We start from the raw sequence: 17,670 nt of genomic DNA, 5'->3' as shown, positions 1-17,670 counted from the left end.
TATATACATTCTCACTAACTCCCACAATGAACTTATTATATGGGAGATATTATTATCCTTATTTTAGAGCAGGCTTATTTTGGAGAGGTCATAAAATTGGTAACTACTAGGATCTACATACAATGCTGCTGGCTATAAGCCAATTTTTTTCCCTAGTACTGCCTGTTAATGACCCCTGAGGTGGAAGTGGCTCCTATCCAATATGATTCCATCTCTGCCTCCCTACTATAATTACACCAGTAGGCTAAGCGTCTATCTTCAGCTCAGGTCATGATCCCAGTGTCCTGAGATCAAGCCCCACATTGGGTTCCCTGCTCAATGGGGAGCCTGCTTCTCCCTCTCCCTCTACCTCTGACCACCAACATCCCTGCTTGTGTGCTGCTATCTCTCTGTCATAATAAATAGATAAATCTTTTTTAAAATGTTTTTAAAAATAAATAAAGTTATACTCTTACATTAACCACATGATGTCCTTTTCACCAAACCAAATAAAATGAACTTTAGATCATGTTTTCTAGGACCTCTAAGGCACAGCTGACAATATCGATGACCCTTCTTGAAACTGCAAGCTTTTTTAAATCTGTGCTGTCCCCGCTCTCCATCTACCTTTCAAATTCATCATGATTTGATTTAGTCACTCTATTTTCTTTCTCCATCTTCCAAATGGAGGATGACTTCCAAATTTGAACTCACCTTTGCACACTGGAAAAGTAAGCTTCAGTGTTTCTATTTACTCTTGTGCTGAAACCTCCCAAATTTCATCTCCCAAATCTCACCTTGATTCCTGACCTATAAGATACAAAACACTGAGCCATCTTTGACTCCTCTTCCCTTCACTTGCACATCCAATGAAAAATTGGGGCTTTCTGCAGCTCAGGGCTGCTCCTTCTCTCCGCTCACTTCCAAAACACTCCAGGACAGGTCCTCATCACTTCAGCCTGAGAGCTGGACTGAGCACCACACCCTCTGTTTCTTCCTCTCTTCTATTCCTCCTGCAAAATTCTATCACACTGTTGGGTGCCTGGGTGGCTCAGTTGGTTAAGCCACTGCCTTCGGCTCAGGTCATGATCCCAGGGTCCTGGGATTGAGTCCCGCATTGGGCTTTCTGCTCAGCAGGAAGCCTGCTTCTCCCCCTCCCCTCTCTGCCTGCCTCTGCCTACTTCTGATCTGCCTGTCAAATAAATAAATAAAATCTTTAAAAAAAAAAAATTCTATCACACTGTCTGTAAACACTCCTTTGCCCAGCACAACAGTTCTCTGTCTCTTGCTGCATTCATCTACCTTCCTCTCTCTAATTTTCAAGGCTCTTAAAGTCTGACTGCACTTCTAACACAGGGGTCAGAGCCAGACTGACTCTGTTCAAATCCTGTTTAAAATTATCACTAGGTCATAAGCAAGTCAATTCATTTACTTATACCTTGGCAAATTGGAAAAAATAACATTAGCACATCCTGGATAAAGCTACTTTAAGAAAAAAAGGAGATGAGAACAACTGATGTTTGCCAGAGGGGAGGCGATGGAAGAATGGGCAAAGTGGGGAAGGGGAGTGGTAGATACAGGTTTCTAATTAAGGAAGGAATAAGTCATGGGAATGAAAGGCACAGGAGAGGGGATATAGTCAGTAGTATTGAGATAGCATTGTATGGTGGCAGGCATTAGCTACACTTGCGGTGAGCCTAGCATAACAGAATTGTTGAATCACTAGGTTGTACACCTGAAACTAATGTAATGTTGCATGTCAACTCTACCGCAATACAAAGAAAAGAAAGGATTGAATGCATTTAAAATAGTGTCACTCGCAGGGCAGATATAAGCTATTATTATCTGTCTCCGGGACCATTCATGAGGACAGCAATACCAGTCAGTTCCTTCAGTTGGATCAAGTGCTGCCCATCGTTTTGTCCATGTTTAAATATCCTTCAAACAATACCTGAAGACAAACTTCTCTGCAAAATTTACTGTTCTTTTTTCTTTTTTACAAATATCTCTTTTCATACATTGCCTTCTTCTTGTGCCACCCCTTCTGACCCTTTATCTAATGGATTAATGCTGATCTGTCTACCTACTGCTCCATGTAGTCTAGATAGGAGCAAACTATAAAGAATTTAGTCTTTAGAGTTGGCTGGGCCTGGATCAGAATGTTAGTTCTGACACTTGTAAGCTATGTCACTAGGTTCTCTGAAGGTCTTCTATAAGATGAAAATAAAATCCCTAAATATTAAAAGAAATCCCTCACTGTTTATTATTATCAATTTTACACAGTTCCTGGCCTGTGGGAGTTTCAAGAAATGATTGTTTTATTTTTATTGTTATTGTTATTAATTTGTATTGGACAGCACTTAACCCATCGCTAGGCACAATATGGACATTACTGAATCACTAATAGAGAGCAGTTTATATCATTTCCAAAACAGCATAGGACTCAACAAGGACAGGGCATAAAATCTATACATGTTTTTGAGTAGGGTAGGGGCTGGGGGAGGTAAAACCAAAGCATTTGGAAATGCCTGAGACAAAGAAACCTAACTAGAGGAGTGAAAATGGGTGTCCAGGAAGCCAGGGATCCTAAGAGAGGACTGGGGACAGGGGAAAAGGAAAAAAAAAAAAAAAAAAGGTGAACTCTGAAGTCAAGCTCATCTACATCATCATTCTCTCTAGAACAGGTCTTGGCTAGTGGAATGTACTTGAGATTTTATTACAAATTTTTTTTCCTTGAAAAATCACTACAACCAATCTGAATTCCTATGTTCCCATTATACTCTAATAACAGATTTGCAAGTGAATCTCCCTAGGTCATTGAGCTAACTAACATTACGTTTCCAAGAAATGGCTGAATTTCCAAGAAAATGATTTAATTTGGGGGCTAGTCACTGGTGAGAAAAGTTAGGTTAAAAAAAAAGTGTTTAAAAAAAAAGGAGTAGTGAATAAAAGATTTTTAGAAACATTTTTCTAAAATTGTCTTTTATTATGCAAATTTCTTAACTATCAGCTTTTCATTCCTTAGTATCTTATTCTTAATTCTCTCTAATGAAAACTTCTCATTTCAATTTTAATGAATTAACACAGTACTATATATATCAAAAAGATCTACAAATATTTTTGGCATGCTCGAGAAAGGCTGTATGTTTTTATAGCACACTCTCCTTAAACAGGACTATTTGTCATTCTTTGAAACACTAAGACATAAAAAAGAAAAGACTCTGACTCTGTGTGTGGCCACACTACTTTGCTTAATGCACTAAATGCAAGGTTTTTTAGGGGAAAAAAATCATGAAGTTTCTGCTTCATTGATAATCTGACAGTAACTATTTATTGAAGGTAAAATACTTGTTGTCTGCTGTCACTATTTGTTTTAATACATAATCTTGCTAACTAAATGAGCTTAAAGCAATGCAGATAAGCAATGGCATGTACAGGGTCACTTAAATGCCAATTCGACTCTTTCATAAACTTTGGAATTCTTTTCCCATGAGTCTATTCTCAGCTACTAAATTGTGAGTAATATCCATTTACAAAGTGTAGGCTGGCCATAAAAAGGTTGTCTCCCATGTCCAGCACACCTTTCAGTGCCCTAAGCAACAACAAAAGCTAATAATTAAAGCTTCTTTAAGCCCCAATAAAGAGTGAAATGAAGAAGAATCTAGAATAAACCAACCTATAAAAACCTAGTGGTAAAATAAGGAGAAAACCAGTTTCAACATGATGATTGGCAAAAGATAAACCCATTAACCTAAATTGCATTTACACATATTATTCAAAATTGTGGTACTCTTGCATAATAAGACCCTCCATTAAAAATTGGAGAGGGAGGATAAAACATGAAATGACAGTAGAGAAAAATAAGGCCATCTAAATTACCAAATTGATTGGCCTATGAATATTTTGTGTTGGGTTGAATTTTATTTTATTTCATCATAACAAAATAAATTAACATACTTAGCAGATAATCCAAATTAGTCATTATTGTGACCAAAAATATCAGATCTAACATGTTAACATTTAATTTTCCTTAGTCTCACAAAGAGCTATTTTTATTCAATTATATCATTGTTAAATCATTAAACTAAGTACATTGGTCAAAACAGTTATGGAAAGAAGTGTGAAGTGGAGCACATATATCCCAACCATAATATCTGACACCAGCTCTTCCTGTGGGAAGTTTAAATTAGATCTCATATACATGAATTTCTAAAACATTAAATTTTCCTTTAAAAATGTATTTTCAGGTATCAATGCTATTAAATAACTTCTCTTCAGGCAGTAAAATTTGTGAACTTAAGGAAGTTACTTTTTTTTCGGTAGTTTTTGATTCCACGAGGATTTTGAACACCTTCCTTGTCTCTGTTGGGGAATTCCTAATTTACTTTTTTGTGTTTGCTTAACTTCTTTTCCTCTGATTTGCAAAAATTCTGATGATTTCACCTTCAAGAAAATATAAAGGAGGCTATTAAGGAAAGTTGTAACATGAGAATTAGATCTTTCTCTCATATTTAATGGTCTATCTTATATTTAAACTCCTAATTTCTATGTATATTTTATAGCATAATATAAATCCTAAAGGTGAATTGCTATTTTCCTCTAAATCCTTTTCTAAATTTTTACTTACACACCTTCATAGCAATAAAAATATTAGTACCATATTTATCTATAATATTGTATTTATTGCCTGGGGCACCTGAGTGGCTCAGTCAGTTAAGCGTCTGCCTTAGGCTCAGGTCATGATCTCAGGATCCTGGGATCGAGTCACACGTCTGGCTTCCTGCTCAGTGGGGCGTCTGCTTCTCCCTCTCCCTTTGCCCCTTCTGCCCCCCCCCCACAAACACTCTCTCTCTCTCAAATAAATAAATAAAATCTTTTAAAAACATATTTTATTTATTGCCTTAAAACTATTAGAAGAAATATAAGATTTTCCCCTCCATGGCCTACTCTTCTTGATTCCTTTTCTTTTTCTAAAATTTTTTTTAAGTAATCTCTACACCCAACGTGAGGCTCAAACTTAAAACCTTGAGATCAAGATTCACACACTCCACCAACTGAGCCAGCCAGGCTCTCTTCATTGGTATTTTTAATCGAATTTTCCCTTAGTCTCTTAAAAGTTTGGCATGACTGGTGGTTGCAAGCAGAAGCCAAAATGAACTTTAATGTTTTATATAACTGTTCTGAGCAAAGTTTACCAATTTGTACTTCTTATAGTTTTCTATTTCTACTGCTTGGGGGAAATCAAATGCATTTCTGTCTCTTAAATAATTGCTTTTTAATCATTACAGGTATTAAGAGTATCATTTTCCTAGATTTCCTAGAAAATTTGCAGAATTCATGGTACCAGGTCATCAAAAGATATTTTCTCTGTGGGATGTTCTGTTTTTGTTTTGTTTTGTTTTGTTTTTGAGATTAGATTTAAGGAAGAAAGCAGGGAGGCTTTCTTTGGGAAATGCAGAGATATGGTTGAATAAATAGGAGAAGGCCAGATAAAGGGAGGTTTTTATAAATTAGGTAGAGGGTTTAGGCTCCCTGCAGTAGAAAGGAGAGAGCTATTGTGATTTCTTAGGTAAAGAAGTGATGATGAATAAGGAAAGCTCAGAGTACAGACCATTCTACTCACCATCCCATTAACGTTTGAATTTCCCTTACAGTTTCTCCACCAAATGGTCATCCATCCTGGCTGGAACATAGTGGGGAATGGAGGACTTTGATATATCCAAAGGCAGCCACTTTCTCTCTGAAAGTCCCCCAGTTGTTTGTTATAGAGACTAACAACTTTCATCCACCAGTCTCAATTCAAACCTCAGGATTGTACAGGTACAGTCTAGCTTCTTCCATCTGACTGGCAAGCAAATATTTGAATACAGCTGACACTCCTGGGCCTGCTTTTCCCCCAAATAAACAATGCCAATCCCTTCAATTCTACCCTATATGACATGTTTCTGAAGTACTGCGCTTTGTCATCTTGAATGCTCTCTTCCAAATGGTCTCCAATTTGTCGGTGTCGCTCCTGGGATTGGAAATCCAGATATGAACACGACATGTGAGGTGTGATGGGATCTGATCAACCAGGAGAAAGATGATCGTCTTTTATAGTATTCATCAATCAGCGCAAACTATGATGATTACACTTGTCTTCCTCTCACAAAACAAAGTCATGGCCTAAATAAAACTCTGAAGTCTTTCACATTTGCTCTGAGTCATGTCATCCCATATCTATGCACTTAGCTTGTGGACCCAAGGGCAGAACCATAGACATATTTATTCCAATTAAATTTCATCTGAGATTTGACAACCAAACCTTATCAATGACATTTGGATGTTATCTACCAATACAATCAGTAATCTTCCATATTTTCATTTAAATTATTAGGAAATATGCTACAATGGACACAGCCCTCTCACAGTCCACCGGGGACTTTCATGGCTAGCTGTGCATTATTTGCATAACTAATTACAAATCCATCTAGCAGTTCATCTGATTGCAGTCTAGTCTATGAAACCATCATTGAGAGGCTTGCATAAATGGATTGCTGAAATCCAAAAGCTAATAACAATAACTAATGTTTAATGAGCTTCCTTGTAGGCCCAGCTCTTCACCATGATAGCCTTTCATTGAACTCCAGGCCTGATACTTTTCTGACACTCAGTCCAGTAAGTCTAAAAAAGAAATAAGGTTGGTCTTCTGTGGCTTGTCCTTAAGAAACCCATGCTGGCTCCAAGTGATGACTGCTTCCTCTTATAAGCCGTATATAAGAGGTTCTTCTAAAGTTCTCACAGTTCTTTTAATGACTCATTTTGTCATTCCAGAGCTCTGTCATCTGATCAATGCATACATTACAGGAACCATAACCCTTATCCTTAAAAAGATCAATCTCAGATTTGCAGTTGCTGGACCCCAGGCTTTGAGCTCCCCTCCCACTACAGCCTGTCCTCAAAGCTGCTGCAGTCAGGGACACAACAGGCTTCAACCCATCTGTCTGAGTTGACAGGCTCAGGTACCTAAGTTACTCTTAAAATCTTTTACCAATCTTGGGCTTCAAGTTTCTTTTATCACTTTTTTTTCCCTTCTTTCTAAACTAAAAATTATTCTCTTTGTCATATTTAAAGAAGCAAAGTACAAGTTTATCAGCTTCCTTTTCTCTTTGTAATATTTCTGTTTACTTAAAACCTCAACCTTTTTTCAAAATTAAATTAAGGCAGCTTTGTCATATGTTGTCATCACATCATTCATCCATAATGATGGGGTTATCCTTCCTTTTTTCTCTCTTTACTCTTAAACTAATTTGAAAAAAAATAATTTTTTATTCTTAGCATGATTCACAGGTCTCAACGCATTCTGGATCTTGGGCATTTTGATATAATTATTATAGCCACATGTCACTTTTATGTTTATCTATGGATGTCTATTTCTTCTTTCATCTTTATGTATCTTTAAAACTCTGAATGCAGTAGATAATTTATAACTGTTTTTGTGAGAATTTTTTTTTAAGATTTTGTTTATTTATTTGACAGAGAGAGAGAGCAAGAGAGAGCAGGAGGAGAGGCAAGCAGAGGGAGAAGGAGAAGCAGATTTCCCACTGAGTAGGGAGCCCAATTATCCTGGGACTTCAAGATCATGACCTGAGCCAAATGCAGTTCCTTTACCAACTGAGCCACCCAGGCATCCTGTTTTTGTGAGAATCTGAGGGGATTTAGGGCATCCTGCGTCTCTTAAATTTCCTTCTATTTAGAATCCCAAGACATGTAGTATCTATATTTTGACAGACTTTTACTCTTTTCCCTCCTAAAATGTTCAACAATCCTCTTGCAGGCCCTTGTGTCAGTCATTTCATGGACACCATTACCTCATTTCTCTTTCTTATTTAATTTATCTAAGACATGTTGCTCATGACGGGACAGAGTCCTAACAATTTTTATTATAATAACGAGCTTCTTAGAATAGAAATGGTCATAAAGACTAATCAAATTATCTGCTTTTCTGCTGAATGAGACCTTCTGGCATATATCCAAGCAGTGGAAGTCCTGCACTACTCCTTTAACACACCTCTGTGCTAGTTCCATTTGCTGTGTCAAAAGAGGTCTTCTTGTCCCCCCAGGCTGGTTGGCTTGCTGGAGTATATTATTCCTCATTCTTGTACCAGAGATGCTAGAGACTAATTTTACGCCCTCAGATGTCCAAAGTAAAGTTCATGGATTATAACTGATCTTGACACATTAATGCAAATAAATACAAGATACTTGGTGGGACAAGTCACAGGACTACTGCCTTTCTATGGCATTTCTAACATGTCCCACACTATGCCAAAAAAATACACCATCAAGTCTTTGATGGTTTTCTCTTCTCGTGCTCTTGAAACAGTTCTGGTTCTAGTTTAGAGCTCTCTTAATCCATTCTCCCAAGTCTTTCTTGTCCAACCATTCCCTCTAGTTTTGTGAGGGCCACTCTATCCTGAGTCATTTTTGTAATGGAGAGTTTGCTTTTGTACTTACCCAGACATCTGTTAATTGTTGTTATGAAAGAGCACTGTTACAAAGAGGTAAAGAGTAAAGGTTCCAGAATTAGACCATCTCAGTTCAAGTCTTGCTTTTACAACCTAACTAGATATTTGTACTTGGACAAGTTCTTTATATTCTTTATGACAGTTTATTCAAATACAGTCTTGTTAAGAAATATAGTTTTAGAAGTAGGATAATATATGCAAAACACATAACAAAGTGGTTGGCATGTGATAAATAAAAATACTAATTACTTTAGGGAAGGGCTGCCTCTTTTTACCAAAAATAAATAAAATTTCTTAATATTTAATAGCAGCCACAACAATCCAAAAGAATTAATGTGGAATTTTCTAATGAGAAACTTTAATTCCTGCCAGGCTATCATGGTTAAATCACTGTCCAGATATCCACGTCATTGTTTTACACATTTACTAGCTAACCATTTGCCTCTCATGCCCACATTTTACATCCAAAGTCCCAATGTTCAGATAGAAGTATGGATGAAAACATTATCTATGCCCACCTACCTAACACTTTTTCATCAAGATTCCGTAGCCTTCAAAGATACTGTTTAAAGGGTGCCTGGGTGGCTCAGTCAGTTAAACATCTGCCTTCAGTTCAGGTCATGATCTCAGGTTCCTGAGACTGATTCCCAAGTTGGGCTACCTTCTCTTCGGGGGCCTGCTACTCCCTCTCCTTCCACTCATGCTCTCTCTTGCTATCTCTGTCTCTCCTTCTCTCTCTCAAATAAATGAATAAAATTTTTAAAAAGAAAAAGATACTGTTAAAAAAAAAAAGAAAGAAAGAAAAAGATGCTATCTAAGGGCTACACACCTAGAAGGTGTCAGCCTGAAAGACAGGATTCACCTGAAGTAGTTAGCGATGAATGCGTTCACTTAACCTTGGAAGGATTCACTTCATATCCCAAGTCCATGCTTTAGAAAGGCAGCATGACTTTTAATGGAGTCCATAGCCCATCACAAGTCCCTTCTCCTTCACAGCAGTTGTGGATTTTCTCTAGTCAATTATTATTTGTGCATCTTCCTTATTACCCATTATTCCCAGTAGATCAATATACTAGCCTCATGCAAGATGAACTTAAGAAAGTAGGACTAGAGAAATGAAGAAAAACCAGGAGACCACTGTGTTAATCCAAACACAAGGTCACTAGGACCCAGACTAGGATGAATGCAATTAGAAAAGAGAAGGAAAAAATTACAAGCAATAATATTAGGAGGAATCTAGATCTTGGGAGACTCATTGTGGGTTAGAGGCAAGGGGAGGGGAAGTCACAGATAAACCCAAGGTTTCAGAGTTGGGAATTTTGGGTCCAAGTTAAAGAATGGCCAGTTGACATGGGTGAAAAACATAGCAGCAACATTGTTTTCAATAGGAGAGGGTACCCAAAAGGAAAGGGAAGGTTGTTTACCCAAGAAGTGGTATCCATTTGAATCAGCTAGAGAGAGGATCCATGGTGATAATAAGATAATATTTTGTGGTTCAGGGAAAAGTGACTTTTTTTTAAATCCTAATGAAATGTACCCATTTTACATAAACTCATTAAAGTCAAAAAGTAACTCAAATTAAAGAAAAGTACCAAGTGAATAGTAGTAAAGTAATACACAGATATGGTAAAAAGTTATTTAAATTATACATATATAAAATGAATCTGAGAAACATCTCACAACAGGAAAAGACTTAGGATTAGGATAAACCCAAACAGGGCAAAGTCATAAAACATACAAAATTCACCCAGTTCTGTTCCCTGGGCTACAGTTTCTGACTCCCTCAAGATGGTAATGGGAGGACTTTGTCAATTTCTGAAAGCCCTGAGTTTCCTTCCCTCCTTAAAAATGTGTCTTCTTCCTGGGTGGATCAGTTATTAAGTGTGTGCCTTCTGCTCAGGTCATGCTCCCAGCATCCTGGAAGTCCTGAGATCGAGGCCCCATATTGGGCTCCCTGCTCAGCAGGGAGACTGCTTCTCCCTCTCCAGCTGCCCTCTGTTTGTGTTCCGTCTCTTGCTATCTCTCTCTGTCATAAATAATTTAAAAATCTTTAAAAAAAATATGTCTTCTCTCCCCAGAATTGTGATTAGGGTTGAGACAAAAAGCCCTCAATACACAGATATCCCCTTTTCCCAAATGAGCAATTTACAAATAGAAGGCCCTTTTTCAGGGCGAATCCACCTCCATGCCATGGCCTTGCCTGATCCATTTCTTCACACTTGCACATCCACACAAATCATAACTGTTTCCAACACAAATAGTGTTTTACCTTTAAAGATGCCTGTTTGGCTGCTTTGGAATCACCGGTGGGCTGTTCGTCTTTCAAAGGTCTACTTGACTCATCTGTTGGCCGAACTTCCAGAGTTTCCTGAGATTTACATACTGTGCTTCCTGCTTCTGAGACTCCCCACTCTAACACATCTTCTTGTTCAAGCTGGAAAATACTTGAGATAGCTTTAGGAAGTTCCTCAAGCATATTCTGTGGGAAAACATAAATGTACAAGAATGCTCTTCTTATTGGTCCTCCCAAAGTTTTAAGTGCTTCTTTTTAACCACAAAATGATAATAAAAATGCATGATTGAAATTAATCAAAGGTAGTAAATTTCTTCTGAAGATTTAAAAAGAGAAATTCAAATTGACTTAAGAACAATGTAAAGCCTAGCAAATTATTTTCTCTGGTTCTTGTCTCAGAAAATATAGCTACCCCACAGTAACTATGCACCAACTCTAAGGAAACCATGAGATACCAATCTGACCCTGACTTCACCTCATACTTATACAGAATCAAGGCCCTCTGAAATAACTGACCTCTGAGGTTCTTCAGTCCTGAGAAATGGGATTTTTGCTAACTAGATGCTCTTCCAGAAGCCTGACTTCAAGTACTCAAAGAAGAGCTGACCCAGAGGCCTAGAGGCCTCGAGAAGACTACCCAGACATCCCCGCTCCATTGCAAGCCCTAATGAAAAACCCTCACAAAATATTGCTCTTAAAACTATTTTGTGGGAGGTGCCTGGGTGGCTCAGTAGGTTAAGGCCTCTGCCATTAGCTCAGGTCATGATCCCAGGTTCCTGGGATCGAGCCCCGTGTCGGGCTCTCTGCTCAGCAGGGAGCCTGCTTCCTCCTCTCTCTCTGTCTGCTTCTCTGCCTACTTGTGATCTCTGTCTGTCAGATGAATAGATAAAATCTTAAAAAAAAAAAATTAAAAAAAAAAACAAAAACTATTTTTGTTCCTCAAAAATATCTCATTGATTTAATCTGTATTTCACCAAGTCTTAAGTAAAGTATATTTATAACCATATTTTGATATTACCCAATTTTAAACCAAAACTATTTGGGATTATGGAATACTTGCAATTAAAGCTTCATTGCCTCAAATTAACAGATGGATAAAACCAGTCTGATTTATACAAAAGTCTGAATTCTAGAGAATGACTTGAAAATGCAATTGCATCACTTTGTTTTTTGATACATTTTCATTTGCTAATAAGTAAAATAAAGGATAAAGATGTCATACAGCATCAAATACTATTTATCTTTATTACACAAAAAGGATGGTTAAACCAAGAAATTTCTGTTTGTAAAATGAAACTTTAATCTGGAGTTCATATTTCTATAAAACTATTTATTGGATGGTGCAATGAAAAGAGTAAAAGTTTTATAACTAGATGGGACATTATTCAAATCCTGGATCTGTCAATTAATAGATGGGTGATTTTGGTCAAGTTAGTTAATTCTTTTTAGCCTCATTCTCTTCATTGTAAAAAGGGGGGTTAATAAAATCTTTTTCATAAAATGGAAGAACAGATACGCTCAGGTGATATGTGTTATGGGCCTTGTGCTTTCTATGGCAAGCTCATTCGTTCCATCTTCCATAGATTTGGCACTGTTAATCACTTCCTTTCTTTTTAATTTCTCTTCTCCTGGCTTCAACACATACTCCCAGGTTCTGGTTTGGGAGACTGAACAGATGAAGGTACCACCCGTCAAAACAGAAAATGGAGAAAGAGAAGCTAGAGGAGAGGGCAGTGACAATCCTGTAGCTGCAAGTGACCCTCTTCAGGACTCTTCCGAGTCTTCCTTTTGCCACCAAATCTTTACAGATCATGTCTGTACCCTGTGCCCTCCTTCTGTTCCAGCCTGCATCACACTGTATTGTAGTTGTCTAAGTAATCATTATCATACTCATAATCATCAACATACATGAGCATTATCTCACTTAAGCTTAATCTTCACCACGACTCCACGAAGCAAGAACTGTTTGTAACCCCATTTTGTGGATGAAGAAACTGAGGCTTTCAAAAGTTAAGAAACCTACCCAAGGTCACAGTGAGAGTAAGTAGCAGTGCTCTGTTTGAACCTAGACAACCTGAATCCAAACTTCATTCTCTTACCCTCTTTCTCCTACTCCCAATAGACTAGCACTTCTCGAAGTATGGTTCACAGACTCTTGACAATATTTGAGACCCTTTCAGGGGATCTGCCATTTCAAAGCTATTTTTGTAATAACACTAAGCCTTATTTGCCTTTTTCACTGTGTTGATGTTTGCACTCGTGATGGAAAAGAAGTAGTGGGTAAAACAGTGAACCAATACTTTTCATATGATTAACATGTGAGCTTACAAAAGCATGCAGGCGTTGAAGAGCCATTCAAAGAACAAGGTAGACCAATAGATGTTAATCTAAGAATATACAATAAGTTAATTTATCTTGTTTCAGATTCCTCATTGCAATTCATCTTTAAGACACTACCACTTGTAGAGTTTTGGTATATTAATAAAGAATAATGGCCATAATTTTGTTAAGAAGTCATTAAAATATTATTCCTTTTTTAATCTGTATAAGACCAGGATTACCTAATATATTTCAACCAAAAAAACATACACAACAGATTGAATGTAGAAACAGATATGAGACTCTAGCTCTCTATTAAACTGGGTATTATACAGATATGCAAAAAAAATGCTCTTGCTAAAATTTTTTTAGTTTTTTTTTCTAAAACGATATGTTCCATGTTCATACGTAATTGGTTTATTATTATTTTAATTGAATGGGTAAATATTTTATATTTTTCCTCAGTTTTAATTTCTATTATGGTAAACATTGATCGCTACAATCCATATAAACAAAAACTCCTTTGGATCCTTAAAATATTTTTCAAGAGTTTAAAGGCATCATCCAGCAACTGGGTGATAGACATTAAGGAGAGTATGTGATATAATAAGCACCAGATATTATACAAGACTGATGTATCAGAGCTGTACCTATGAAACAAATAATTCATTTAATGAATTATTCAATGTTATTTAATTAATAACATTAATTATATGTTATATGTTAATTAATTGAATTTAAAATTTTTTAAAAAGAATATTTAAGCTGTAAAAAAGAAAGAGTTTAAAGTCATCCTGAGACCAGAAAGTTTAAGTACTTTAAAACTTAAAATCTAATAAAAAAGAATTGTATCTTACCTATCTCTATATCTCACGTACTTAGTGCATTTATACCATCTGCAATTATTTGTGAACAAGTAAATGAATAAATGAAAGAAAATTATATCAATTTTTTTCCTCTGCTATGTAGTCTTTATTTAGAATATTCATTAAGCAGTATTGTACTTTGTCTCTTTATATATTGGTCTACTCCGTACAATGAGTTCCTCAAGGTCAAGAACTGTCTTTTCTATCTTTACATTAACCATGTCTAAAACAAAACCTACCACGTTGTAAGAAAAGGAATGAATGAATAAACTCTTTGATTTTTTTTATTAAGTTTGTGAGGAAATTATTCTCCATGATGATTCAAAAACTATTGTATTTGAAATGTTGGGTACTTAAAGAAAATAAGTTGCATCAAAGAACTAAGAGATCTCTGACCTGTGGCACTGAGATGTTCACAAGTGAGGCCGCCATGCTCTGAGGGTAGGATGCAGGCACAACCAGATGACAGCATGTTAACCAATGTTCCCCAGATAAATATCAGCCCAGGAAACTTCTAGAAGCCTAAGGGACAGGTAGGATGGACAGATAGAGTTCTGCTCTCTGGCAGAGTGTCTGAAATGAAAGATATCACAGAGGAACCTTTTTACCATGACCAGGTATCAAGTTAAAAGGTATTTTCTATCTTAAAAAGCCAGTAGCCAGGACTGCCAAGGAGATTCAGTCAGTTAAGCATCTGATTCTTGGTCTCCGCTCAGGTCATGATTTCAGGGTCATGAGATCAAGTCCCACATCAGGCTCCATGCTGTGTTTGGAGTCTGCTTAAGACACCCTCTCCCTCTCCGTCCCCCTGCCCATCCTCCCATGCATGCACACATGTGCTCTCTTTCTCCTTCTCTCTCTAAAATAAATAAATAAATCTAAGGAGAAAAAAAAAAGCCAGTGGCCAGAAAAAGTCCAGTGATTGCTTGTAAATGTCAAAACTGAGAGAATGATTCCCACAGAATTACAAAGAAATCAATATTTTTGTTTAAATCTTTATTTTAAATAGTCAAAATGATGTCTAAGTCAAGTACCTGATATCGGGCCTTTTTCATATTTTCCTGAAAAATGGTATCTTTTGTTATACTTTACATGAATGCAGTAAATAGTTTTAAGTCAAATGGTATTAATGAAGAATTTCTATTTTTCCACACCTGACTAATCTTATATTTTCAGTTTATTATACCCATTGGAAGCATATACATCAGAGGTTTCGATATCTACCTATAAGTGGTGTTCCCTAGGGAAAGCTACCCTAGATGTCAGTTTTAAGTCCAAAGCATATGTGAGAAGGCTTCAAAATTGATATATCTACATATTAGCCTTACACATGTGGGGTCCTGGGGTAAGAGATAAAAATACAAAGCAGAAAAAGGCATGGTCTCAATCCAGAAGCATTTCAGACTCTGGTAGTTCAACCAGTTGTAGAAACTCTAACATTATAAGATCCATGGCTTTTGTGGAAAGATTCCATATATTTTCTAATGATAGCATATTATGATAAAAATGAAATGTAATCTGAATCTTTTATGTATGTGGACTCATTTTCAGGAACTAAAGGAGCTTGCTATGTAACAATATTTTACAAATCCTTTATAAAGGAAATGATCATGGTGCAATGGTTTGTTTTATGTAAATGTAGATTTCTATACACAGGGAGACATGTCCTATCCATAGGGAATATACTCCAGATTGCTTTGAATCCTATAAATACTTTGCCAGTGATAGAAGGAAGCTTAACTTCTGAAACAAATTTCTGTCACCAACAATCCATTATTTCTCTACAAAATTTTTCCCTCATCAATGCTATAAACAATTTTTCTAGCTAAATAAAATATAAGATGATGCTTCTTAGAAGCTAACAACATTTAATTAATTCTGCAACAACTTTTTGAATATAAATGCCTAGGCCAGAGGAATTGTTAAAATATTTCCCTTCTGGAAAGAGTTTTGGGCCTTAGCTCAGAAGGTCTATGACAGGCAGCAATGGTGAGCCTAAATAGCCAAGACTCCCAATGTGATATTGGATTAGATGTTCATATGGTTAAGAACACCTCTAAAATGAACGAAGGGAGGTTCTTTGTTTTTTAACTGTCTAAGTAAGCATTTAGGCAACAAGAGACAAACCACTACTTCAATATAGGCAAGGATTTTTATTAAAAACTTTACCATTTGAGGTTCCTCAAGATTTATCTGTAATCCTTGCTCTGCTTGCACTTGAGATGGCTTGTGCCAGTACACTTTCCCCATTAAAGATATATCCTTAAAGTAGAAAAAAAAAAAAAAACAATTAAAACAATGTCAATTTTTAACATCATAGAGGTATATTATTCAATGCAGTAAAATTCCAGTCATTTATCAGTGAAGAATATATAGAAGAAATTTAAGCTAGGTAATATTATGCAGTAAATAGGAAACATAAAACAAAAGTTACAATGAAAATATTTTATCTATTACTCCAATTTCATGGCTTTTTAAGTTATTGATATCAACAGATATAACATCAGATTTAATCAGACAATTAGGTATAGGTACAGATTTTGTAAAACACTGCTATTAAATGGCTGTACAAGGAAGATACATTAAAAACTAAAATTTAATCTAACAAAGGAAGAAGGAATATGAGTATACTTTAAATTTTAATGAGTATAACTATTAATATCATTTTTATCATTACTAATGCTAATTGCTATGATAAAGTCGCATTCAGCTGAAGTGATAAGAAGATAGCACACCACAACATCTAACAACAAAGAGAAATAAAGAAACCCAGCTCCTGCCCAAACTGCAAAGTCACAGACCAGGTATCAACAGGGAAGTTACTGTGTTCCGCCTCACCTCAGTTCTATCATCTTTAAAATGGGGATTCAATTCAATTACATGACTTTTGACAGCCCATTTCTCCTCTAGACTTTAATGACATCAATAGCAGATATAAACATTCACTGTGCTTTAAAACATTACCTTTTCTTTGCTTCATCAAAAAGATCCAACTTAGGCCATTGGCTTCTACTTCAGCCTTTATAACACAAATAACTATAAAATTGGACAAAATATAAGAGCAACTCTTTTAGGACTGGGCAATAAGCAGTGCACAACTGCTTTTGTTGTTTCCACACTGACTAAGATAATGGAAACCATAAAAGGTTAAGAGGCAAATCAACCCATATTTCTGCCTTTCACAATTTCCAGACCACAACACAAAATAGAGGAAAACAACATAGAATCCAGGTATCTCACTAAGTTGAAGAAATAGAAATTAGAGTAAGGGGAAGACAAAGAGGGTAGAATTTGTAAGGCATAGTATGAAAAGGAAGGGACAGCATAGAAAAATAGCTCCAGGAATCTGAATCAGGTATTTGAGTTATTGACTGAATACCAATCTGTTCATACAGTAGCGAAACCCATGAGGGCAGACAAAGATAAACTAACCCTCCCTGGGGCAGGGGAGAACAATTACCAAAGATCTATAACCACAATTCCCAAAGCTCACACAAGACCAGGAATCATCAGGTCTCCCACCAGACATGCTGAATATGTGGTACATTCATTATAAACCTCAGAAGAGTCAGACATTAATAGTAGTTCTAAATTAGCTCTAGAGCAAAGGCTTCTTAGGACTTTAACAACATTTTTAAAATAATACTTCAAAATATCAAGCTGATCTTCAGGTAGTTTAACAGACTATTTGAACAAACCCCAACAC

At 36.4% G+C, this 17,670-nt stretch overlaps 1 protein-coding gene across 1 annotated transcript in view; it reads right to left on the bottom strand.

Moving 5' to 3' along the window:
* The window catches only part of TTC6 (tetratricopeptide repeat domain 6), a 213,666-nt gene that overhangs the window by 121,616 nt on the left and 74,380 nt on the right, over positions 1-17,670 (bottom strand). Inside the window, exons 2-4 of the mRNA XM_046007869.1 lie at positions 16,134-16,226; positions 10,756-10,965; positions 4,289-4,422 (exon numbers count right to left, since the gene is read on the bottom strand). Of these exons, the coding sequence (XP_045863825.1) occupies positions 4,289-4,422; positions 10,756-10,965; positions 16,134-16,226 (437 nt within the window). The remainder of the gene's footprint in view (positions 1-4,288; positions 4,423-10,755; positions 10,966-16,133; positions 16,227-17,670) is intronic.

Source organism: Meles meles, chromosome 6 (genome assembly GCF_922984935.1).
Source record: "Meles meles chromosome 6, mMelMel3.1 paternal haplotype, whole genome shotgun sequence".
Classification (NCBI taxonomy): Eukaryota; Metazoa; Chordata; class Mammalia; order Carnivora; family Mustelidae; genus Meles; species Meles meles.
Note: the sequence above shows the minus strand (reverse complement) of the source record. Positions and strands in the feature narration are given on the sequence as shown.